The sequence below is a fragment of the Tribolium castaneum genome, chromosome 10 (assembly GCF_031307605.1).
Source record: "Tribolium castaneum strain GA2 chromosome 10, icTriCast1.1, whole genome shotgun sequence".
NCBI classification, from domain to species: domain Eukaryota; kingdom Metazoa; phylum Arthropoda; class Insecta; order Coleoptera; family Tenebrionidae; genus Tribolium; species Tribolium castaneum.
Window position 1 is genome coordinate 8,876,106 of NC_087403.1, and position 25,614 is coordinate 8,901,719.

Sequence of the window (25,614 nt, forward strand, 5' to 3'; positions counted from 1 at the left end):
AGTCATCAAAGTTACATCCATCTCCAGAACGAACAACTGTTTTAACATTTTTATTTAGTAAAAACCACCTCTTCAAAGACACTGTTTTTTTTTAATAATATTAAATTTGGACATTTGATATTTTGTAGATGTTGTTTATACTGCAGGACACATTTCAGAAAAATATTTTTGATTATGAAGGTCATAATAAAAAAAATCTCGACTATCTGAAATGAGATCTTATGCTAGGGCATTTGACGCACACTATTTGTAAGCAGTTTTGGTTTATTTCAATTTTCATGATTTGGCTAACATGCAGCTACAGAAACACTTCCATTGTAAAACTAAACAATTAAGTTTAGATTCGTTTATTCAAAATATATGTACATATACCTACGAGTACATACAAAGTTGGGTAAAAGTTCATGTATCTAAGTTTCCTATTTCATACCATTTTTCCGTTTAGAATAGTTTTTTACGATTCTCGTTTTATCTCCGGTTTAACCGAAATTTCGATTATCCGAACCAATTCTGGTGCCGACCGTTTCGGATAATCGGGAGTCTACTGTAATAACATTACAATAATCCAATCTATTAAAAAACAAATATATTGTATTCTAAAAATGACTAAATTTGGACTCATTTCGTGATTATTATAGAACACTTCAATTGAAAAACATAGATAATTGAAATGATAATGAATAATGAATGATAAATGTTTTATACATGTATAAAATTGGGAGCAATAAATTCTATAAAAATTATTTAAATACAAATGTATTTATGAAATGCCTATTGAAAGAAAGTTGCAAACGCAAAAACTTGAAGGAAAGTACGTGTATTATAAAAATAAACATTTTGAAATTCAATTTTTATTTGACTTAATTAAATTTTTATTTAATGCATCGAGAGATGAAGGTTTAATTTTTTGGTATAAAACGTTGTGAGTGTTTTGGAAAAAAAGGAAATACTGGATTTCTAAATTAATTTTGCAAGTTTTATATCTTGTTTTGTCAGTGAAAAATTTTCTTAAATTCTTAGCAGATAACGCATTTTAGACAAAATTTTGAAATTGTTCTCTTTGTTGTGGCGAGCTTTTTTTTGTCAAAAAAGAGAGAGACTTACTTATACTCTATGAAAATGTTATAAGTTTACTAAAACGGGTGAAATTAACGTTTCTCGCATTGCTTTTTGTTGACAATAACGCATTTTCATTACAATTTCAAAGTTTTAATCATACCAGTTTTTGAACTTTCCGGTAATTCAATGTTTTTGAAAAAAATCGGGAAAATTTCTTACTCCGTTTTTATATCAAGAACGAGTTAAATGCATTAAATTAAACGGAATAATTACCGCATTCTTAAACTAATTGGACACTCTGCCTTATTTTGGCAGATGCCTTATTTTTGGCATATTCAGTGGAAGTTCCTAAAAATAACGGATTTTAGACGGAATTTTCCACTTTGTTTACTCAAAATATTCGAATTCTAATCTTTTTTGCAAATGTCTAAAAGTATACAACAAACGAACATTTTTCTGATTTAATTGCAATTTTCTGTTTGTTTGGCACAATTACAGAATTTATCGAAATCATTGAAGTCAGGGGAAATAACACATAATTTCTATGTACCCTTACAGTTTTCAACTTTGATTTGATAAAATCTTTGCATAAGTAAATATACCACATACCGAAATAATTTCATAATTCCGGAATTTTTATCCTTATTTTAGGAAACATATTCGAATTCTATAAATTTTCCAAAAACAAAATGTAATTTTGCAATTTCGAGCGAAAGAGCACAAATTCAGTGAAAATAATGCATTTTTGAAGCAACCTTAGAAAATCTTTTGAATTTCGCGAGTTGTTCAATATAAAACGTTTTTGAAATTGTTAAAACAATATTTTTTATTTTCTTTTGTTTTAAAATATTACCACAAACTCGAAATGTTTAATTGAAAAGAAAAACTGAAGTTAGAAAAGTTACTGAAAAAATTAAAATAGTAGAATTGTGAAAAATCCAGGGGGGGCTTTTTGGATGTCCGAATAATCCGAAACTAACAGGTTAAGAGAAAAACGAGTGACATCTTTTCGAGTCCGTTTTCTGAGAAAATTGACCAAAAACGCATTCGACTTATAAACAAAAGTTCACATTTTGGCGATATCTTTGGATTTTCAACTAGAACTTAAAACTATAAAAAATATGCCCGTACTACTCAACAAGTATATTTATAATTTAATGATGTTTTAAACACTATTTAATCCAAAAACAGCATAATAAATAATTATTATATCAACTTGTTTTTAATTGTTTTAAAACAATTAATGTGCCAGGAGTAAAATTCAAGAAAATTTCAAAAATTTTACACCACAATTTCATATAAAAAAATTGTTGCAGTCATTTAAGGTTGTTGTTGTTCGTTGTGTCCGGTAAACCTAGATTTCGATATTCCATTATTTCCGCTTTAATCCGAGCTGTCACACGACTTTTCCAGAAAAATCAATTTTCTGTCATGCAAATGGCTAAAGGGATTTCTGTTGGTCCAATATTTTCCGGAGTGGTCATTTGGTAAATTACTCAACGACCCTCACATATTGACATCTAAGTAGCAACTGTTGTCAACAAAAAATCGAATAATTCGTCCGCATGCACTCCAGCACTTATCAATAATTCAGTGAACATCGAAATAATGGTAATATCCCGCTAAAATTGAAAAACTCAGTTCAGTTAAAAATAATGTGTTAGTCAAAACGCGCAAACAATGTTAAATAGGGCGACAGAAATAGACTTGGCAGTCTTGGCAGTGTCTCTCGTCCCAGCAAATGTCTTCTTATAATGGCTAGGTCCTTGATGTCCACTGTTTTAGCTTAGTAGTGCCAGCTGGAACAAAAACCCACAATGCTTTATGTTGCGTAAAAGCAATCAAATCGCGATCTGAATCTGGCCAAAAATACCATTTAAATAAACTTCGATTTCACTAATCCAGCGCGTCATTGTCATGCAATTCAGGAAAAAATTCATCAGGTCATTAAATTTGCGTCATTAGTTATGCTCGTGGCTGGACACGTCACACTGAATAATAAATAACGGAAAACCATTATTATATGTCATAAAATATATTTAGTCTTGTATTCCCACCTAAATTATAATCGAGGACAATTTTTAAAATTTAAAAAACTTAAGCTTGACTCAATTGTTCAGTGACACATTTTTTTGTTTTCGATTCAAATACTTTTAGTGTACCCAGTCAGTATTTTAATTACTATTTTTTTAATAATTTAAATATTGCGGTTTGATATTTATATACAGGGTGATTCAATTATTTCAGAAATTTTCTGCATTTCCATGAAAATGATTGTTTTAATTGATCTAAATTCGGTTTTAAAGCATTTTTTGACGAGAAATTCATTTCTAATTTTAAAATATTCTGCAAAAACAAAGCAGAAAATTCCTAAATCAACAGAAATGTATTACTTTCGATGAATTTAGAAAGATTTAGCCAAAACCGAGGTTGAATTTTATAATGAAAAATCGTTAACTAAATTAGAATACAATTACAAGAGTAATTTTTTTAATAGATTAATTAGACGAAAAATTCACAACTATAACAAGAGGAATGATCTGAAAAAAACAATGTAAATGTAAATTCATTTTGTTTTTTGTTCTTGTTCTTTTTGTTGCTAAATATTTTTTTGCATCAAGAAATTTTAGTTAAGGTATTAATTATAAATTATGTAAACTAATGCTGTCGATTGATACTAAAATTTGTACGTTAATTATTATCTTATATCTTCCGATTACGATAAGACAAACACCTGATTCAGAGTAGTTTAATATTTATTTTAGGTTTCAATTCAATCTGTAACCAAATTAACCAGTTTTTATAAAAGCAATAAATAAAGAAAAATTGGGAATCTGTTTCCACGAAAAAAACAAACAATAAAACCTACAAAATAAAATTAATCATAAATAAAGATTTCATTTAAATTACTTTTACTAACGTAATTTGTTTTAATTTTGTTGTGTCTTAAGCTTCTTTCAATAGGTATAATTACGTTTATTATAATTCAGATGTATATCAATAACTTAGAATTCTTTATTTTCAGTTTCATCCGTGTTTTTCATTTATCCGGCTTGACTTTGTCGTATAATCGAGGTTCTACTGTAGTAATATTTAAAAATGATTATCTTTATAAGAAACATGAACTTAAGGTTTAGGATCCAATTGTTTTTTCTCTATTTCTATATTTTTCACAATTATGATATTTTAATTTTTTTACTTCAGGTTTTTTTATATTTCATGGTAAAATGAATCAACGATTTCGAGTGTGTGGTCATATTTTGAAACAAAAAACAAAAAATACAGTTCTTACAATCTCAAAAAACGATATAAGCTTTCATCATTCGATGCATCAGATAAATTAAGGCATTACTTAAGATTAAATTTAAATAACATATACAATAAAACAAATTTTACCAAAATCAAATCTTAATTAAACGTATTGTTTAACGTTATTTGTTTTACGTTTTTGCGTTTTCAACTTTCTTTCAGTAGGTATTTCATAAATAACCTTGTAGGTATTTAGGGGCCGGATAATCGAGGTTCCACTGTACTTAACAAACCTATTTTCTTCTAATAAAAATTTGTAATGCAAATTCTTAGATATTGTTTTTATAACGATAAAGTATTATTTTTAAAACTTTGAATAGATGCTCTGTACGTGTTTTAATTTTAGTGCATCAGAGGTGTTTTTTCTTTTTCTTTTTTTGGTATTTTATTTCTCTGGTGTTGCTTGCTGTGTGCTCGTTACCACTCAATTCTCCACTAAAACGCCTATATTTGCAGAATGCCTCCTGGTTATGTGTACCAATCTCCATACCTAACTGCTGCTGCTCCTGGAAGTCTTGTACCTCTTCCAGCAACTCAACTGACCCACGCAGCTGCAGTTGCTGCCGCCACATCCCAGTTTTACGAGTATCAGAATGCCGCAGCTGTTGCAGCTGCAGCTGCCGCCCCTTATACAGGACAGTACGCGAATGGATTTGATGCATATACTCCATATACAGGAGCTGCAGGTTTGTCCAATGAATGCATTTAAGTCTAGTCAAATAAGTCTTTAAATCAAAATGTTGGGAAAAAGACTGCATTTTTGAAGTATACAAATGGTCTAGCCCAGCTCCCGTTTTTTGTAGTTCAGTTATTAGTAAAGTTGGACTTTTGATATTTTGTATACGACGCATTTTAGGAAAATATTTTTTATTATACAAAGCCTCCCATAAGAAAATTGGAACATTATAATAATAAATTTTTGATAGATTATGCTACTACTTTTGTACTGATTAGGATACCCTTTTTTCCAATGGGCTTTTGTAAAAAAAAAAATGAAATGCTCTTGGTTGATGTTGAAATCGTGTTTACTAATATTGACGAAATTTATTACTCATATTGTTAATTGCTATATTGAGTTTGGATCTTATCTTGAAATGTGGAAAACTGCTTTCGTGTGTCCTTTATCTAAAATTAAAAATCCTAATACTTGAGACCCATTAGCTCATATTACCGAAAAATTTTAGAAAAAGTAATTTGTAATCAAGTGTGTAGCTCTACCGTTTCTGAAGGTATAGTTACCAATTGAAAAATCTACTACTACTACTTGACTCTGTTAATTTGAATTATATCAAAAAAAAGCTTTATTCTAGCTTTTACTTTTTGATAATTTTTAAAAAACTCGATAGTTGAAACAAAAAAAAAATTGACTAAAGGTTTTAGACTTAATGTCTTATTTTTGACTGGACTATGTTTGAATTTTGGCTCACTTATCACGTTTTTAGGGGCTGCAGGTTATCTACCATATACTTATACACTTCCTCAAACACCTGGACTCCCAACAGCAACAGCAGGAGCTTTTCCTGCTATTCCCTATCAAGCAGCAGCTCAAGCTCAGACGTTACAAGAAGCAAGATTGCAATAAATTAGTTATTAAATTAGCACATCCGCTTCGAAATCGGCTGTTTAACCGCATTTTGGAAAGTCATGCGCCATCTGTTGAACGGGTTTGGAGATTTCTTCGCTTCGAACTGTTTTAGGATGTGCTTTGGCGCTAGATTCGTCGAATGTTTTTTACTCATTTATTGGATAGTGCCGAAACTAGATATAAATTGACTACAGGCGAGTTTACCCTTAGGTAAATTTTGTGAATGTAATATTATGTATTACAAAAACCAAAACATTATGAATTAATGAAAAAAAAACACAAAATCAAAATTAAAAAAATATACAAGTGGTCTGTCAAAAGTATTTTTACAGCATCTCAAAAACTAATACACAGAAATGAACGTTTGCTATTAAGTTTTTTTTTAATTTTTTGTACTTACCAGGAATCGTAAACAAAAATGACGGTTGCCATTAAAAGAAATGACATCATTCCTTAAAAACGATTGACGTCATAAATTTTGAAATAATGTCAATCGACCTGTTCGAGAATTTTTTTGAAAAATAACAAAGGTATGAATTTTATGCGTTACTTTAATCTCACTCTGTATATTAATTCTGATTAGAAAAATTTTGAAGAACTTCCCATGCATAGAGACAAGTATTAGCTGTTTCAAAACTATAAAAACGCCAACGTCGCATTTTACCGAATTATTTTTTTTAAATAAGATTGATAGAATTGTAAAGTATTTATTAATGGTTAGATCTCTCATTGAAAGTATAAATCACATTAGCTATTAGTTTTTCGAAGTGCATGTATAATTTACAACAAATTTTGAGAGAAAGTGCGACGTTGGGTTTTATACTTTTAAAACAGCTAAGAAAAAGTATTTAAAAACACTGTTTTTTGTGTGAACAAGTTTCCTGACGTGCAGAAAAGATTCTCCCTTGTACTTGCTAAAAGTACGAGTATAATTAAGTATACATATACATGTATAGCTGAATGTAAAAGCCAAAAATAATACAAAAAAACATGACGGTGCAGAAATGATAATTTTTTATCAGGAGAGGAAACAAAAACAATTACAGAAACATTAGGTAGGTGCTATTTTTTTATTGAGCTCTTTATTTAGTAAGAAATAGTAGATAATGAGAGGCTGCACAAACCGTAGCGCAACTGGAAAACGAAACTATAGTTTTGCATTTTTCTATGATTTTATTTACATTTTATTATTTTAATATTTTTCTTCGCCTATACCTAGTTTCGGCACTGTTATTAGAAAAAATAGTCCATTTTTAAAACTGGGATCTAATATGATTAGATCTGATTTTATTTAATAAGACAAAGTTATTTTAAATTATTATTCCACTTAGTTACCATTTTATGAGTTAAGTAATAATGCTCAATGTAACAGACTTGATTGCTCCTACTTTTGCAGAAAGTTTTTGTTGTCACTGCAAAAGAAAGTGCAATAAATTCAAGAATAAGATAGATAGCTAATTACTTGTAGTCTAGTCCTTTACATAATTATATAAATATATATAATATATACCTACTTAAATATTACTTAATAATTTAGTTATAGTTTTAGTTATATGATGTGCATTTCAGAAAAATATCACAGAACTTTTTATACTGTTTTGAATGCGCTCTCTATTAATGTCAAAACTTCAAATCAATCACGACATAAAATATTTTGTGATAGAAGTTTCTGAGTCACATTCTGGTTCGTTTTTGTAATATAGTATCGTTGTTAAGTGTACATATAAGCACAAGAAAATTCTGTGTAATAGGTTATCTACTCAAAACAAAAACTTCTCTTCCAAAAGCACAATTAAACTATTAGTACTTAATTGTATGAATCTTGCCTATATACATTTTCACGTATCTAGTTTAGAATGTAATTAAAAGTCCCTAATTTTGTATCATTCTGGTCAATAGCGATTAAGTCATTTAACAAATGCAAATGTAGGGGTTTTTAATAAAATATGTTCCTTGAATGGGCATTGGCAGACAGTAAAGATCTTAACAATTAGTGCCTTTGAATATTTCTTGTGATAGAAACGTACTGTCTAGTCAATTTTTTACAGAATGTTCCGTCCAACTGACTAGTGCCCTAATTAACTGTCATGCCTTAAAGGTAGTGTAAACTTTTGTGGAAATGTACATAATAAACATACAATAGAGCTGAATAAAGTTTACAACATTGTACTATTCTTGTTTAACGAGCATAATGTTTGCCAAAACGAGTGAGCGATGAAAAAATCGGTCTTTTCATAACTGACTACGCAAATAACTAACACAATATATAGAATTTTTTTAGAGATCTCAAGCTTTGATCAAAGTTTAAAACAGTTCTTTCAAAAAAGTTGGAAATAAGCTATAGCTTTGGGGCTATATTCAACTTTTTTATTTTAATTAGAATTCAAATTTGTTGTTCATAATTTGAAAGATAAAAGTTTAATTGGTACGAATATGTGCAATATGTTCTACTTCTTACACAAATTATTAATTTAGAAAAAAATTTATAAAATCTAGTTGTATGATATAAAATTTATTTCTAACATCAATTTTTAATAAAGGTAGTACATATTACACATGTTTGAATACAAAACTACTATCTTCTAAATTATAAAAACAAAAATATAGGTTTTAATTTAAAATAAGAAAGTTGAATGCATAGAATAAATGATACTACTTACTGTATACTACACTATTAAAAAATATAATTATATTTGTAAAATATTTTTCGTCTGTAAAAAGAAACAACAAAATTCTGATTTTTCTTTTATTAATTTGAGTTCAACAATTTATACATTACAATAATTTTAAACCGTAGGAAGATAAAAATGGAATCAATTGTATAATACATCGAATAAATTTTGTTGTATGTACAAAAAGTTGAAATTTTAGAGTTTGCCGAGTTTACCAACAAAAAAGGGTAAAGAAATAAGAAAACACTGTGTTCTAACATTCTATATTTATACGAGCCACAAAAGAAATAAAATCAAATTGTTGGTATAAAGCAGATCCACAAGTTATCAACTTGTAGGTTGCTTGTGGTTCAAAGAAGAGTTAAGCAGTCGATCAGTTTTTACTTGAGATCAACAACAAAGCAAATTTATACAACGATTAAATCACAACTTTACGTTAAAATTCCTTCAGGTCCCCATATTGAACGTGCCAAATATATTGTGTATATAAAAAGAATAAAGACTGCGAATTAAATATTTTAACGTTCAACATGCGAACATTACTATATACAAACAAAAGAGCAAGCTTAAAAAATAGCAATGATAATTTGGCGTTAAGAATGACGCGTGTTCCAAACAATTGTAAATGCGGTGAAAGGCTGTTTGATTATTTACACCTCAATTGTTCAGTAATCATCCCCTATCAAACATACTAAAACTCGGCCTTACTCGCAAAAATCAACACGTTCTCTCCTTTCATAGATAAAATAATATGTTAAATGTTTACTAGAACACACACTACACTAAGTCAAATAATTCATACAACGTAGTATTTGGTAAATAATAAATACGACAAACTAGGTAAGATTAAAATACAAGTGGAAAAAAGTACAGAACCGAGGACGAGTAAGGCTTCCGTAGACGTTCACAGATATGGTATGACTTAAACTAACTTACTTTTAAATTAAGGCTAACCTAAATTAGCTATTAAACCGTACAACGTAACAATCGACAAAAGTCTTCATTTAAACATAGTCAATTAAGTGTTGCTGCACTACTATGTCCACACGGTAACAGTGTGAGATGTTGGTCTGTCTCGCTGTATTGTAGTCATTTAGTGCGTACACCTTTCTTCTTCTTTCTCTTAAAGAAACAGCAGCACCTAAAAGACAACCACACACATATTCGTTTTCTTGAAAAAGAAAAACAATAAATATTCGGTGCAGTACAACACAACATTTATACTCACTTGGTTTCGTCAAGAAGTTCAATTTCCTGAGGTTGTGTTATAGGAGTGTTGCTGTGTCCAGCTGTGGGGTCATCAGCGTTTAATTCACCATTGGTCGAACTGACAACCTGTACAGAACCGTGACGGTCAGCTGGTGTCAAGTTGCCCAATGTACTCTGCTTCGAAGCTTCAGGCCATGCATTTGCTTTGCTAGTTGTCTACAAAGGAGTCTTCATTTAGTAGTTATGCACCTTTTGTTATCGACACACAAGCAGTGTTGTTAAGTATTTAGTAGAAACCTGATATAACGACATTGACGTGACCATAAACTTAGGACGCTATATTCAATAGTTCTTACAAGCAATACGCCCACCGAGTATGCGTATTACATTAAAAGATTTGCGCCTAAGCTGTTTACGAAAATAAAGAAATAATAATTAAATGAATTAAATTTCTGAAGAATAATGGTTTCCCTTATAGTTCTAATGATATGCGGTTTGTATAGCAAATATGAAATATTTCTTGAAGTTTTCAAAACAAATACTCTTATATTTTTTTTATTTATTTTATTATTAATTTTTGATATTCATGGATCAAGTTATAATAAGATCACTAATATAATTAATCAGATTAGTACATATAAAAAAAATACCATTTGATTTATCAGATTCTAGGCGGCTATAACAAATTTTCTAGTAATAAAATACATTTTTTGAAAAATCTCAAATAATATTTTAAATTTGCTATACAAACCCCATAACATTAGAAAGCTTATAAAAAATGCCATCAATACGTGAAAAGAAATACATGGTGTTCCATTTGAAATTAAAAAAAAAAAAATTGGTTCACTAATTTTGGTATAACAAAAATCTTTTTAGTTTGTAGACTTCAAATAAATATATCGGATAATGAAAACAGCATGGCAATATTTCAAATGGCAAAAAAGTTCTAGACCGATAACACACCTCTAGTCGTAATATCCGATCCGTCTTCATATGCGATGTCGTTATATCCGGTTTTCACTGTAATTACTTTTTCAACCGGGGTAACTTGACTACATTTTTTCGAAATATTTAACTACAGTATTTATAGATTATCGATTTATTACAAACGAATTTAGAAAAGAATCTAATAAAGATTTATGATTTATTTATTTATTCTATCAAGAAGAATTTTGATTGTAGATCTATAAAAGAATTAGAGAAGAATTTTAAGAAAAGTATAGTACAGTACAAAAATAATGCTGGAAAATAATCTAGAAGAATTATAAACGAAATTGTTTATAATTTTTGAATTTTGAAACGACGCAGTACAGTGTTTATAATTTTGAATGCACTCCACAAAATAATTCTAAAGAAAAATATAGGGAAGAATTAATAAACAAATCTAAAGACGATTTTATTAAATCCAGATTTAAGAAAAAGTAGAGAAGAACCTTAGGAAGAATCTAAAAAAGAGTTTAGAAATATCGCTAAAGAATGAATAAGAATATTCTAAAAAAAACAAAGAATTTTAGAGAGACATAGAGTAGAATTAAAAATAAAATTTTTAGAGACTAAAAGAAGTGTTAAAACAGTCTGTTTCCCCTTTTCCTTTTTTTGTTTTTAATACGGCCAGTAAGATGGAGCGAATATTTAAGGAATCAAAAATTGGTCATGTTGCTAGAAGCTGTCTTAATATACAAAAAAATCCGTAAAACATATTTTGTAGGTAACATTTTAAGGTGCCCGGAGCCCTTGAAATGTGCAAAATATTTCAGGTAATTATTGTCACAAAATTTTTAAATACATTATTTAAATAATGTAGTTAATACATTTAAATACATTGTAAAGAATTAAAAAAAAATGTATTTAACTCGTATTCAGTTACATTTTAAAAAAGTTATTGCAGTTGAGCTTAATTATACTTTAAAAAGTAGTTTTAACAACACTGCACACAAGCTAAAGCGGGAAACGGGACAGCCAATGCCATCACACACACATCAGACCCTAAATGTCATACCGAAAAAAAAAAACATGTTACAACGCAAACCAACCAAAAATTTTTAAAACACATTTCTATAAAAGTCTGCTTTCACACAAATCTAATAAAGATTGTAAAATGAGGTTTGGAAGTAATAGTAGTACTGACATAAGATAGTTTTAGTTTGTTTCAAAAATGTGGTAGAAGAAATTAATTATTTCCAAACATTGCTCTTTATCATATAACTTTAAATGTAAGTCTAGCTAGGTTATTTACGTAAATCAGTTAGCTTGACAGTACATGTTTTTCACAAAATTCGAAATATGCAATAAAAAAAAATCTAAATTATTACATTAATTTGACAAGCGTAAACAGATTAAAGGTAACAACAAACACAACCTTCGGGAACCGAAATGTTTATTAAATTATTAAACGAACGCATAATATTTTAATTAGGAGTATTATTTTCCAAACAGAAAAACTTCAAAAGTATTGCGTCAGTTTAATTTGGAATTCAGCATCTTATCCCATTATTATTTAGTGCTATTTTTATTGTTAAGAATTGCTAGAATGAACTACAAAAAATTATTGGCATGTGATATCTAATAGATTTCATTTAAGAAATGCTATATAGAAGAAACTGTAAAAAAAATGGCATCAAAATATTGTTTACAAGATCTAAAAACGGTCGAAGATGACAAAAGTTTCTGAAATTTTTTTTTCTAATTTTTTGTTAAACGCCCTACAGTAGACGTAAAAATTACCAAAAGTAAATTAAGAATCAATTTTTTTAGTTCAAAGTGCGGCATAGTTAAAAAAATCAAAGAGATTTTTCGTCAGACTACCTTTAACAATCAGTTTGCTTACATTTTTTACTTTTAAAAGTGAATATAAAACTATTCTATATTTATTTGTTGGTAATCTTGGCTAGATGTAAGTAGAAATAAAATGATATTTTTACAACACATTTACAAAGTAGATAGCTTGCAATGAATTTATTATTAAATACCATGCGGATTATCATTCGAGAATTCTTATCAAAATAGTTAGTAAAATGCAAAATCCCTACAAACACTACTGAAAACTACAAAAACATATTTAGAATAGTCAATCAGTTACAAATACATACCTTATTTGTAATATGCCTTTCCCTATTTGGAGAAACTACTACTTCGTGTGCTGTGGTTTGTAGAGAACCGACTGGGGTACTCTAAAAAAACGATCACATTATTGTTACTAAAACCAAGCATTTAATAAAAAAGCGCTACTAAAAAGTACAATCGCCTCGTAATAAAATTACGCAACAACGTCATAAATAAATGACGTGTCAAAGATCAATATGTTGATTTACTTAAGTGAGACAGTGTCTAGGGTCAGTAGCATTAATGCATGTTATGACGTGACCCTGAACATAGTGCAGCATAAAAAAGCTTTGTCCGTTACAACTAAATTAATTAGCCTACTACAAGCTTTTTATTTTTCAATTAATTTTTTACATAATCTATTGATTATTTTAATAAACCAAAGACGAATCCTTAATTAATTCATTCTTATCAAAAAATTATACGAATCGATCAAAGAATCATCTATTTGTCATGGCCAACCGGGCAACAAAAATTAAATAAACGGTCAGGGTAACAACAATAAAATCGCGTTTCAATGCTATGGAAGCAACACATTTACAAATTATTGTTAAAATCAGAGTTAAAGCAGAAGCGTCTAAATAAGCGTTTTTGAAAACATGTGTATTTTAAATTCTCATTTACTTTGGCCAATGTTTCCAATTACAAATCCGTTTGCAGTGATAAGTTATCAGTTCCTTTTAGTAATTTTTCTTTGGAATCAATAAAAAAACGCTCAAAATCGCCCGAAAACTGGCTAGTATTAAACTAGATTGTTTGCAGCTTATTTTCCATTAATCGGATTCGGCTCTTTTACCTAATAATGACAATAATAAAAGAAGCTGTTCCGCCTAAAGCCTACATTAGAGACGTTGTGAGTTCCAATAATAATTATTATTATCAGAAAACTTGTACACTACCACAATTCGTTAGATCTGTTCAACAAAAGCTATGTTTCTGATTGTGTTCTTGGATTACTTGAGTTATTTTAAGAGAGTTTTCATCAGCTTACCTAATATCAAAGTTGAGACCTTTCTGAGATATTTTTTCAATTATTTATTTTAATTTATTTTTTTATTATTTTTATCTTACAGGTGCAATTTGTTAGGTACATTATACCATTGTATAAGAGGAACAAAGCTGTCAGTTCTACTCACAAGTGAGTAAATCTGGAGAAAATTGGGAAAAACAATGAGACTGTTTATTTCATAGCTATAGTAACACAAGTCACTAGAAAAACGGATACATATAACTATTCTAATGTTACAAGGCTGATATTTTCTTGAATTTCTTGGATTTTTTTACAATGCATCTGTAAGATAAAACGTCGTATATCACACTTGATCGAAATGCTATTTTAAAGCTCGTGACAAGTGTCCCACTCGCATATAATGATGCATTTTTATTATTCATAATATCGTATATTATTTTCATTCATTTGCACCTTTCTTTATTAAATCATATTCTTGTTCTTAAAGATTTTGCAATCGTATAGGCAGTTCAAGAAGAAAGCTTAGGTCTTGACACTGGTCAAAATTTAAAAAAAGCTAAAAAACTCCAAATTTTAATGCTTACATTTGAAGAACTTCAAAGACACAGAACTTAATTTCTCCAAATTCTCCAACCTCATTTATTTCATTACCAAAGAAGAGAAAATTTAATTCTGCATTTATGTTTTTCAAGTTATTTTGTTTTTCTTATTAACACTACGAAAAATTGAAATTCAATCTTTATTTATAATATTATAACTTAATTTATTTGGTCCGCCGAAAGATAAAAGTTTAATTTTATGGTATCAAACGTTTCGAAATCAACCAAAAAACTGCATTTCTGACTTAATTTCTATTTTGTTTTGTAGTAATCCGAAGTTTGTAACAACTTTATCAAACACAAATTTTAAATGCTTGTTGGCAAGCATTTTTTTAAATTTACTAAAACAAGCGAAATTAACGTTTTCCAAGTAACTTTTAATCATGTCATAAAAATCAGTTTTTGAACTTTGCGGCAATTTGTCGAAAAAATTCCGAGAAAATTTTCTGTTTTTCGATCAAGAACGATTGAAAATAAGCTTAACTTATAACTTAAAAAAACTTAATAACAAAATAATCTATAATTTATAAATTAATCTATTAATCTATAGTTAATATAAAAAAAATCGTGAAATAAATATAAATAAAAAAATTGAACCCTAGATTTGTTATACCTATGTTAATAATTATTTTTAAATCGTATTATGTACTGAATTAAGTTCTCTTTCATTTGATTTTACACTTTGTTTAAAAGTCTTGGGTTGGTTACTTTTTTCGAAATCTGAAACAATCAAAAAAAATAAGCTTCTCTTTCTAATGACCAAATACGATTTTGAAATATTTAAAAATTGTAAACATCGATTTTTGAAAAAAAAGTACAAACAAAAAGAACTTTATGCAAATTTGGGTTTACATGGTTTTCTAGTCACAACATCTACTTCTAATTATACATAGTGTTTAGACGGAACAAGTTATGTAAATAAATTTATTGATTTTGCTGTTTCAGGGCCTACGAGAATGAGCTGTCTACAGTTAGTTACCTTTGCGGATTTTGTTTTGATAATATTAGACGGTGGAGCATGTCGTACTTGTTGGAGTATATATAGATTTGGTGGCTGCGTTAATTTTTGTATTTTTTTAATGTGTAATTTATTGAAGGATAAACAAAATATACTAACCATTGTCTTTCCCGACCAATCAAATTCGTTATCGTCGGGATAACCTTTACGGTTGAATAAATTTTGGAATAGATTCCTCAGATATTCATAGTCTGGAGTTTCGAAAAAATCCAATCGTCGTACGTATCTCAGATAAGTTGCCATTTCTTCCGGATGTCCTTCACATAGAACTTCAATTGGTGTGGCACGTTTCGTGTCACCAATTTTTTGATATCGCTCCTTTAACGTGTCGGCTTTGAGTCCTTGCCAAGGGAGAGATCCTCGCAAAAAATACATAAACATATGACCCAAAGCTTCCAAATCATCACGACGAGATTGCTCCTTGCCTAGATGGGTGTTGATCGACATATATCGCGCTGTTCCAGTCAACGATTTGTGTTCTCTATACGGAATATGTTTATTTGTTTCCATTTCCACGTATTCTTTAGCTAAACCAAAATCTGAAAAACGGCGTTGAGTCAAACACTCGTTCATATGTATTTACGGTGACCAGAAAAAAAAACACCAAAAAATGCACACAGAAAAATACACAAAGATGTTACTTATACTCTAGTACGCATTTCAGGAACATATACGTCACAAAAATGTGACGTCATATTATTTTTTTAATGACATGCTATTATATATTCCTTCTCGTTAGAATGCTTTCTTAGCTACTTACATATCCCTAAAAATGTTTTCTAATCGGTTCAGAGATTACTGTTAAAAAATAAAACCAAAAAATACAAACAGTGCTTCCTTGATAACATTATTACTAGGTATGTGTTGAACAAGGCCTAACAGACTTATTAATTAAGTTTGATTGATTTGAAGTACTACACGGTCTTCACAATTTACTTTAAAACTTTTTAAACTTTAGAGCTTTTTATTTTGCTTATTTCAAATGAGAAACCCTGTTTAGTTTTACATCATTCGATGCGGATCTAAAAAATAAATATTTTTTATTATTACAACCCTAACGTTAATTTTAACAAATACAAAGTTATCCTCTAAAACTTATTTTATTAAATATTTTAATTACAAATTTATTGAATAAAGCGAAAATAGCTCCAACCCTATTTATTTATTTATTTATTATCACAACCCTAATGCAAATCCTAACACATTTGGAGTTATTTGCCACAGACATTAACCATAGTACTAGTCTTTTAATCATTAAGTTATTTATCGTTGACAGAATGAATTTTTAGCAAATAACTCCAAATGTGTTAGGATTTGCGACAGAGTTCTAAGGATTTTTTTTTGTTTTTTAATGCCGCATCGATCGATATAAAAATAAGCTGGATTGGAGCATCTTCGACTTTTACTCATTAAATTTGTCATTAAAATAGTTGCCGAAACAAGTTTTTTACAACAATTTACGTTAGAGTTGTAATAAGAAAAAATGTTTTCTAATTCCGCATAGAATGATGTAAAAATAAACAGTAAATTCTAAACACCCTGTAGCAATTCAAACCAATTAAATTTAACTAATAAGTCTGTATTAGACCTTGTTCAACAGGTCTAATCATAATATTATCAAAAGAGCACAGTTTGAATTTTTTTATTAATTTTAAAAACTAAAGGTGTAAAACTGTTTCTATTTATTTATTTTAACAGTAATCCCTAAACCGATTTGAAAAAAATCAGAGACGTGTAAGAAGTTAAAAAGGTATCGTAATGTAAAAATTATTTTAAATTTAAAATTAAATAAAAGTTGCAGAGGCTTTTTCAAAGAACTGAATATGTTAACAAGTTTGCGAAACACTTTTATTTTTACAACCACTATTATTATTTTGAATATCTACAAAAACAATAAGCTTATGCCACAAGAACAAAAGATTTCAATTATCCAAAACACATATTTAAGAAAAAAGTGTCTATACGCTCCTGTTATGGATTTCCAAATCATATGGGAAAAATTAAAAGAGAAAACCTTTATCTGTCCAGTGTGTTCAAAATTAGAAAAGAATTTAATAAACTCAAAAAATTTAAAGTTAACTTTACATAAATGCAAACCGAAACTCAATTTTTTCAATTTTTATTTTACTAGATGAATGAGATTTTTTTTCTACAGCGATCTGTATTCCCTTAATCTATCTGTGATACTTTTCAAATTATGTTGTTTTTTTTTGACTATATAAGAAACTCCTTAATAACCAGAGCTATTTTAAACAAACGACAAATTCTCTTCAAAATTTTGTAATCCGTCCCGTGAAAACAAAATAAATTCCTTGAATATGGTTTGAAAAACTTGGATTTATTACATTTTTCCTAATGAAATTCTCAATCCCAACAAAAAGTTATTGAAACTTGAAAACTATCAAACATAAGTATAGAAAATACAATTCGATACAGAATTAAATGGTCTACCATTTAGAAAATAAAAATTGAGCATTTCATTTGAAATAATTGAGTTATGGATGCTAGTTGTGCAAACTAACTTTAAAAATTTAGAGTTTGTTAAATATGTAAATACTTGAATTTGGTAAACGGCTAAATGTAGATGCAGGGAAAGCTTGTGAAAAGTACCTTAAAATAACTCCAAGATTGTTTTTTTTTTTTTTGAGTGAGTTTAATTGTTGAACTTTTATTCATGTGATTTTTTTTTGTTGTGTTTTTAATAGCGGGATTGTTGCCATATGAGGTTTTTTCTCAGTGTGAATATTTTATGTAGTGAGTTTTTTCTTGTGTGCATTTTTCGTCCAAGCCTATTGTTAAATACATACCTATAATGTGAATTATTTTTTCGCGTTTTGTACTACTTCGTCCAATAAGGAAGTTTTCGGGTTTAACATCCCGATAAATAAGGTGACGACTATGTACATACTCAATCCTGTGCAACTATAACAAGAGAAATGAACCAATTCAAGTTTGCCACCAAAGACTTACGAGTTGGATCGCTATTTGTAAAACAGTCTTTAAGGAAAATTTTCGGTCACACATGTCGAAAAGATCCTCTAAACTAGGGCCGAGTAATTCCATCACCAGAGCATTATATTTCCCACAAGGGCCGAAATAATAAACATCTGGTATTCCTTCATGACTACCCAAAAACTTGTAAAATCTATACTCAAGGTGTAATTGCGGAGCTTTCGATTTCATGGGTTCCATTTTAATGGCTACATGTTCGTTATTATAAAGGTTTTTTCCTAGGCGTAATTCGCCGAAGTTTCCACAGCCTATTTTCTTCCCAACTCGGAAATTTGGACCCACCATTAAAACCCCAGAACTGGAGTTGGAGATATGGCGTGTCCCATGAGACTCGTTGGCACCTATAATCACATTGCATTAAGGAAAACTAAACCATTTTAACTAACCATGGCGTTTTGAATTCTTTTTCTGATCGGTTTTGTCCATGGTTATACCTAAAAAAATTCATTAATGAGTCAAGGCTTGTTATTATTCGAGTCACGTGTTGGCGCATAAGGGTGTTCATACGAAATCACGTCACGGGTTACGTTACAATGACGATCCATCGGTACACCTAACGAAGTTGCATAAAACCAAACGATATTTTATAAGTACAAAATTATATTTTAAGTCGAGTAAAAATAAATTAATAGCCTAAAAATAGAATAAAAACAATTTGATGCTTCGGAATTGAATTGTTCATTTTTTAAGGTATGGCTGTGAAACACTTAAAACCAATTTTGCAAAAAAAAATGTTGAAGTTTTTCTGATAGAATTTTTCTACTGATAAAGAATTGTCACCAATTGGGAATTACCACAAAATTATTCCAACTTTTAGATTATCAATATTAAAACCTATAGCTTTTGCATAATTCTATTTTAGCAGTTACCATTACAAAAATTAAGAAATTTAGTCATGTAGAAAACAAGCCAATAATTTGTTTTTTTTTTCAATTTGTTTTTTGTCTCAACCGCCGTAAAAATTTAGATGAAAGCATCTAATTGTAGCATAATTAATCCTCTACCATTTATGCTGTTAACTTATTTCTTTATTCAACACGAAAAGTTTATTTATGCCACGACTTGAACACCCTGTACAGCGTAATTCTTTATAATGCAGCCAAGGTGAAATTTTGTACACCCAAATCGCCCATTCCTGACTCAAATAAATTATGGTCAAAATGACTAAACTTCTGAAACTACGAGAAATTAGCGCCAACTTTGAAATTTTAAATGGTAACCATCTATCTTTATTGCATTTTTGAAATCGCCTCTTTAAACTAAATATAATGTACCCTAGTTGTTAGTACTGTCATAGTTTTTCACATACAGTGTTCCAACGATTTGAAAGAGTCTATTATTGCCCTTTAAGAAAATTAATCTCTTTTTTTTTACAATAGCCGTAGTTACTAACCATCTGACTCAGCTAAAATTATTTTCCGAATTTAGCTACAATACAAACTTATGTTTTTTTTTTAATGGAACACGCTGTATTTTTTAGGCTAATTTGTTATTGGTCGATTTTGCTTAGTTTTTGGAATAGTTTGATTTTTTTTTAATTTATGACATAAAACTAAACTAAGAATCCTAAAAAAATTGGACATTCACCACTTTCAAGAAGAAAGTTTAAACATAAAAAATATAATTTTGTAGCTTATTGCAACCAAGAAAATAAAAAAATTAAGAGGTTATTTGCAAGTTAAACAACTTAAAAATTTGAAATGGAAGACCCTATATTTTATTTTTTCATCTAAGACTCTTAATTAGTCTCTTTAAAAACATCAAAAGCCGGTTTATAGAAAGCTTTGTTCAAATTTAATTCGTTGTTAAAAGTTAACAACGCGAATGGACCAATCACATTTGTTCAATTTGGTCACGTGATCAGTTAATCATGCATTTATTTACGAATTAAATTAATGACGCTTGTATAAATCGGTCCTGATAGTTAAATGTCTCTTCTGATTACTCAAAACGTATTTAATATTAAACATTAAAACATGATACTACTATGTAACAAAAATGCTCATAAATAATAATATGCATTGTGTAGATTTTTTTTTATTTATAGATAGACAACTTTATAAACTTTGTGAAACAAAAATAAAAAATAAGGTGTTCCATTTAACCTTTTCAAGTTATTCAACTTTTAACAGACTTCTTAATTTTACTGCATTCCTAATTGCAATGAGCTAAACGAATGATACAGATTTAATTTTGAGCTTTTCTCTTTAAAGCCGTGGAAGTGCTACTTTTCTAGAATTCATAGTTTTTGTGTAATAAATTAAAAAACTATATTTTTGTCAAAAAAAAAAATTCAAAAACTAAACCAAAATCGACTCATACAAGTTTAGCTACCTCCAAAAATGCAATAAAATTTACGGTGTTTGATTTATAAAAACGTGAGTTTGTATTGTAGCTCATTTCTGAAACTTTAGGTAATGCAGAGGGTTAATATCTACGGCTTTTCTAAAATAATATTTATTTTTCAATTACTATTTAAAAGTAAATAATAAGCTTTTTCAATTTGCTTTAAATTCGAACATTGTAAATTGTAAAGAATTGTAAAAATTGGCAACTGTCAAATTGAAAAGCTAGTATGATTTTTTTCAAAACAATAATTAAAAAACAACGACCCTACTTTCTTAACGGCAATCGAAATTCATGGAGATTTATGGTGATTTTTATTAACGTCTTATACTCATTTCTTATAGTTTTTGATATAATCACAAAAAAGATTTTGCTTCGTAATTTTCATCGTTAATCAAGTAGGCCTTGCATAATAGTCAGGTCAGGTCAAGTCAAAAATTAACAAATTTGAACATTTTACTTAGTTTTTAAGCAGTAAAACAATACTATTTAATTATGGCTTATTATAACCTAGGAATTATGTAAAGTAACTCACTCTGTCTACCATCGAGTTTTGGACATCCTATATGAAAATGGTGGGCAAACTAAACATTTCTAGTAATTAGTAGCACAATTCTAACGTATTTTTCGAAAGTTTACTCGATTAAAAATAAAAATAATGAGCTACTATGTTATTTTTTTGATTGTCATTAAAAAAATAGTAAATCCATTTGAAAAAAATTATTATAATCATTATTTCATCATCTCCATAAAAATATACTAGCTGACACTCTCCTAAAGATTTCGAAAAAAATTGGCATATGTTTGAAAGGGTGAATTCAAAAATGCAACAAAAATCTGTAGATATTATTTTGAAAATAACTTAGCTGTTTCAAAATAGAAAACTATGACGTCAAACGTGAGATTAAAAACTAAATGTTTTTTGACATTAGTACAATTCAAACATGATTATCTTATCTGAATCAATTATTAGTTTCTCAAGATAACAGAACAAATGCAAACCAGTCCTGTAACGATGTTTGTCTTTGTCAAAATGATTAAATTAAAGTCACGTTTTAAGTTTGAGGTGCACGTTAAAATTATTATTGATTTCTCAGTATTAACGTATCAAGGTTACGCAACGTCGAAAATCTGATTTATAGATGATTTTAAGGCTTCTGATTGAGTATATTTCGGTTTTTAGCTAAGTATAGTGACGCGATCTAATCGCCAATTAAGTAAAATAACTAGAGCAATGCCACATTTTCTTTAAAATAGCTAGGCTAAAATGAAGGTCGCTTGATTCGCATCAAAACTATGGGGAGCAAAATAATTTATTTAGTGGTCAAGGTGGAAATGAAAAATCAATTCGAACCCTGCTGTTGTTTACGTAGGTGGTTGTCGGGGTTTTATGCTCGAATTAGTAAAATTTGGAATTGTAATTCTAAGACGTTAAAGGCAATGACCTCCGCCCTGACAATCGATGCCCTTTTCTCAAACGCGCAGCGCGATTTTTATCGCTCATCCCACAATTAATATTCCGATATAGGTCAGATTTATTGGCGAAGGACTGTGTTCAAGGCGTTCGGACGAATTATTGGAATTTTATCGCTAGGACAATACAACTTGAGATAAGATTGGGATAAATAATAAAATGGCAAATGGCCCGATTTGGGCTAGGATGCTCATAATTAAAAGATAAGGGGGCCTCAGAAATGACGGGAATTGCTGAAGTACAAGGCTTTGTTTGATTTCTAAATAAACATGTAATGACAGGTAGCCATAGTGTGGAGTTATGACAAAGAACATAACCCTACTTTTCCTTTTGGGCGAATTATTGGCGAATGTGAATGTACGTTTCAGGTGGTGTTGTTACGATTCTTGGGGTTGTATTTTTGGAGCGAATTGGCAAAAACAACCGGGGGGTGGTGACTTGGGGGGGCTATTACTCCAAACCGGACTTACCCTCAAAATAGTTATTTTAACAGTTGTTTCAGTTGAATCGTGCGGTTCATCCAAGGAAAGCACTGCATAGAAACGTTTTCGGGGCCAGGATGCACTTTTATAAATTCATTTCAGTCGTTTATATCACATTTTGTTAGTATCACAGTGTATTACACAAATTTCCGTAGCCTAGCGAAGCGTTCTGACGTACAATTGCACTAACAATTATTTTTCTTTGAATATTCCTCCTGATGGGATGTTGTGAAATGTCATTTCAATATCTTCTACCGTGGTTAGGTCTGACGGCCATTACTGACTCAGACCCGGTCAACGTCATTTAGAGAATTTGATGATTTGGGCCACTCAAACACTTACAGGAGCACACCATAAAACTTTAGTCGGATATCACTACATGGACAAGTCTAGACTTGCTTTCAGAACCTAGGAATTCACCATTTTCACGCACTCGTCCCGGAGACGGAGAGTGTGCTGTACCATTAACTTCAGGTCATATCGCTCGTGCGCATGCGCCAACTTTACACTCGTTTTGCACAAAACACCCCAATTATTTTACATTTTTTCCACTTGTGTGCTATTTTTTGGCTCAATTTAGGCGAATTACTCGAATCCTAATTCGTGAAGCTTTTTTTCAACCCGAACTTTACGCCAAATGGTGTTGTCGAGGCGTGGTAAATCATATGTTCCGTTACTATAACAACGGAATGATGGCGTCTTTTTGAATTAGTCCGCGAAAATGACAACAAGGATTGTATTTTGACAGGTAAATGTTTACTTAACATTGGACAGTTGATCTATTTAAACAAAATTAATATATTCTGCATGATTGATTTATTTTTTGTATTGTTTTTAATTTAAATTTAATTTAAAACAAAAATATTTTTTAATAAAATGATCTGAAGAGTCGTAAAAGTACATAATGTTATGTATTTTCAGTCTCAGTGCATGCTTATTTTATAACCATTTCACTACATTACAGGTAATATAATATGACTCACGGGGTCACGGGTATTTTTACTTGTTCCGGAAATGCTTAATTTTTTCATGTTTGAAATTTAATTTCTATTTTTTTCTTAATTAGTTATTTATTACACTTTTAACATGGCAAACAAAAAACTCTCTTCAAATGTTATTCTTATTATTTATTGCCTGTATTAACCGATTAACCTATAATCACAAGTAAAAAAAATACTGTAAGCAAAACAATTTTTTTAAGTTTTATTAATATATGTATATTAAAAAAGTTGTAAATCTAAGAAGTGACCAGGTATTTTAAAATTTGAGAAAATGTGGAGCAAGTATGTGTATGGTAGAGAAATTTCTAACAGACCACATAAAACAAACTGTAATGATATTCTTCTACTCCTTAATAGTGGGCGCCACCAACCCAGGTTTTGAAATATAATACTGGGTACAACGAAAAGACGAACCAACAGGGAAATAAGAAGTAGGGAACCAAACATTGCCTAGCTCAAAGTAGAGCGACTAGCCCAACTTACTACACTAAGTTGCTTCATTTAAAAGTTAGAGGGCGCCAAATTTTAAAAATTATTTTTGATTTTTTTTTTAACTTCTTAATATGGAATGACCAATTTTAATGAAGTTTAGTAACAGTGATTTTCCATCAATTGATTAATGTGCTTTTGTTTGTTCTTGTTTGTAAAGTACTCACCAATCAACAATTTAACACGTTTTAAGACATTATACGTTATCCGAGTGGTGTAATTGTTTTTTGTTTCAAAGACCTATTCTTTTAAAACAATTTGTATACAATTATTGTATCGATCTCCGTTTTAGAGTAAAAAAATAATTTAAGTCGACATATCAAAATTTCAGATGTCCGCCCATTTATTATTATTGGATTTTAAATTCTTTTTTATTTTGGCTTTTGTTCCTATATGTCCGTATATGTTAGACTGTAATAATGAAATTAGTTATTATTTTAAACTAAAAAAGGCATTTTTTCACAAAAATGTGAATTTCTGAAAATCGTTATTAGTTAAAATTATAATAAGTAAGTCATAATTAAATAATGAAACTAAATAATTAAATACATTTTGAAAATCAATAATAATAATTAATTAATTAATACTTAAATTATTTTTTATTCCAAAACCAAGGCTGATACAAAAATTTAGTGAGATACAAAAAGTGTTCAGAAATAAAGGTTCTTTCGAATAAAAAAGGAATTAGACCATACAGATACGGTATAACAAAAATATATCCTAAAATGTCTTCAGTAGTTCAGTACTTTACAGCAGAAATAGCACTAAAACATATGGTTTTGATGACAAATTACTCGTACCAAATTTTGTCTAAATCGATTATTCTATTTTAAAATTACGGCAATTTTTTAACTAAAATATCATAATGTTTGAAATTTAATTTCTATTTCTTTCTTAATTAGTTACATAATTTACTTATAACTTATAAGTTATAACACTTTTAACATGGCAAGCAAAAAACTACTTAACTTCATACGTTGTTAGTTTTCAAACAATTACTGTGTTTTTGATAACGATAAATTATGGTTCGCGGTGGATGAAAATCCGTAACTGATTCAGAATCGCACATGCACTTTAAATAAATCCTGGGCTAGTTCAGAATTAGTTTTAGTTTCAGTAAACGCAAAATTTAAAATTGGATTTTTAAGAAAACTTATAAACAAAATGTTTTCTTTACAACTGCATATTGTTCCTAAATTCAGTCATTACCTCACAGGTCAGTTTATATCTCATTTTGAGTGTTTGTGACCAAGTATAAACGGGTTAAAATGTCGATTTAATTTATTG

General features: G+C 29.3%; 2 protein-coding genes across 5 annotated transcripts in view; one reads left to right on the forward strand and one right to left on the reverse strand.

Moving 5' to 3' along the window:
- Positions 1-8,122, forward strand: part of LOC656042 (RNA-binding protein 24-B) — a 35,085-nt gene extending 26,963 nt beyond the window's left edge. The window contains exons 4-5 of the mRNA XM_962597.5: positions 4,825-5,054; positions 5,811-8,122. Of these exons, the coding sequence (XP_967690.1) occupies positions 4,825-5,054; positions 5,811-5,950 (370 nt within the window). The 3' untranslated portion in view covers positions 5,951-8,122. The remainder of the gene's footprint in view (positions 1-4,824; positions 5,055-5,810) is intronic.
- A 750-nt stretch (positions 8,123-8,872) lies between these two features.
- On the reverse strand, positions 8,873-23,491 carry LOC655326 (casein kinase I). 4 transcript variants are annotated; one of them, XM_064359556.1, is made up of 8 exons: positions 22,826-23,491; positions 18,922-18,969; positions 18,494-18,876; positions 18,331-18,445; positions 15,623-16,062; positions 12,924-13,004; positions 9,854-9,960; positions 8,873-9,796 (listed from the first exon to the last, which is right to left on the reverse strand). In XM_064359556.1, exons 2-8 carry the CDS (start codon positions 18,959-18,961, stop codon positions 9,715-9,717), a joined length of 1,248 nt encoding a protein of 415 aa, XP_064215626.1. In that variant the 5' UTR covers positions 18,962-18,969; positions 22,826-23,491; the 3' UTR covers positions 8,873-9,714. The 4 variants fall into 4 exon arrangements, with proteins under 4 accessions (XP_064215626.1, XP_064215627.1, XP_008199023.1 ...); XM_064359557.1 differs by having other exon boundaries at positions 8,873-9,766; positions 22,826-23,489; XM_008200801.3 differs by having other exon boundaries at positions 9,854-10,050; positions 22,826-23,487.
- Positions 23,492-25,614: the final 2,123 nt, after the last annotated feature.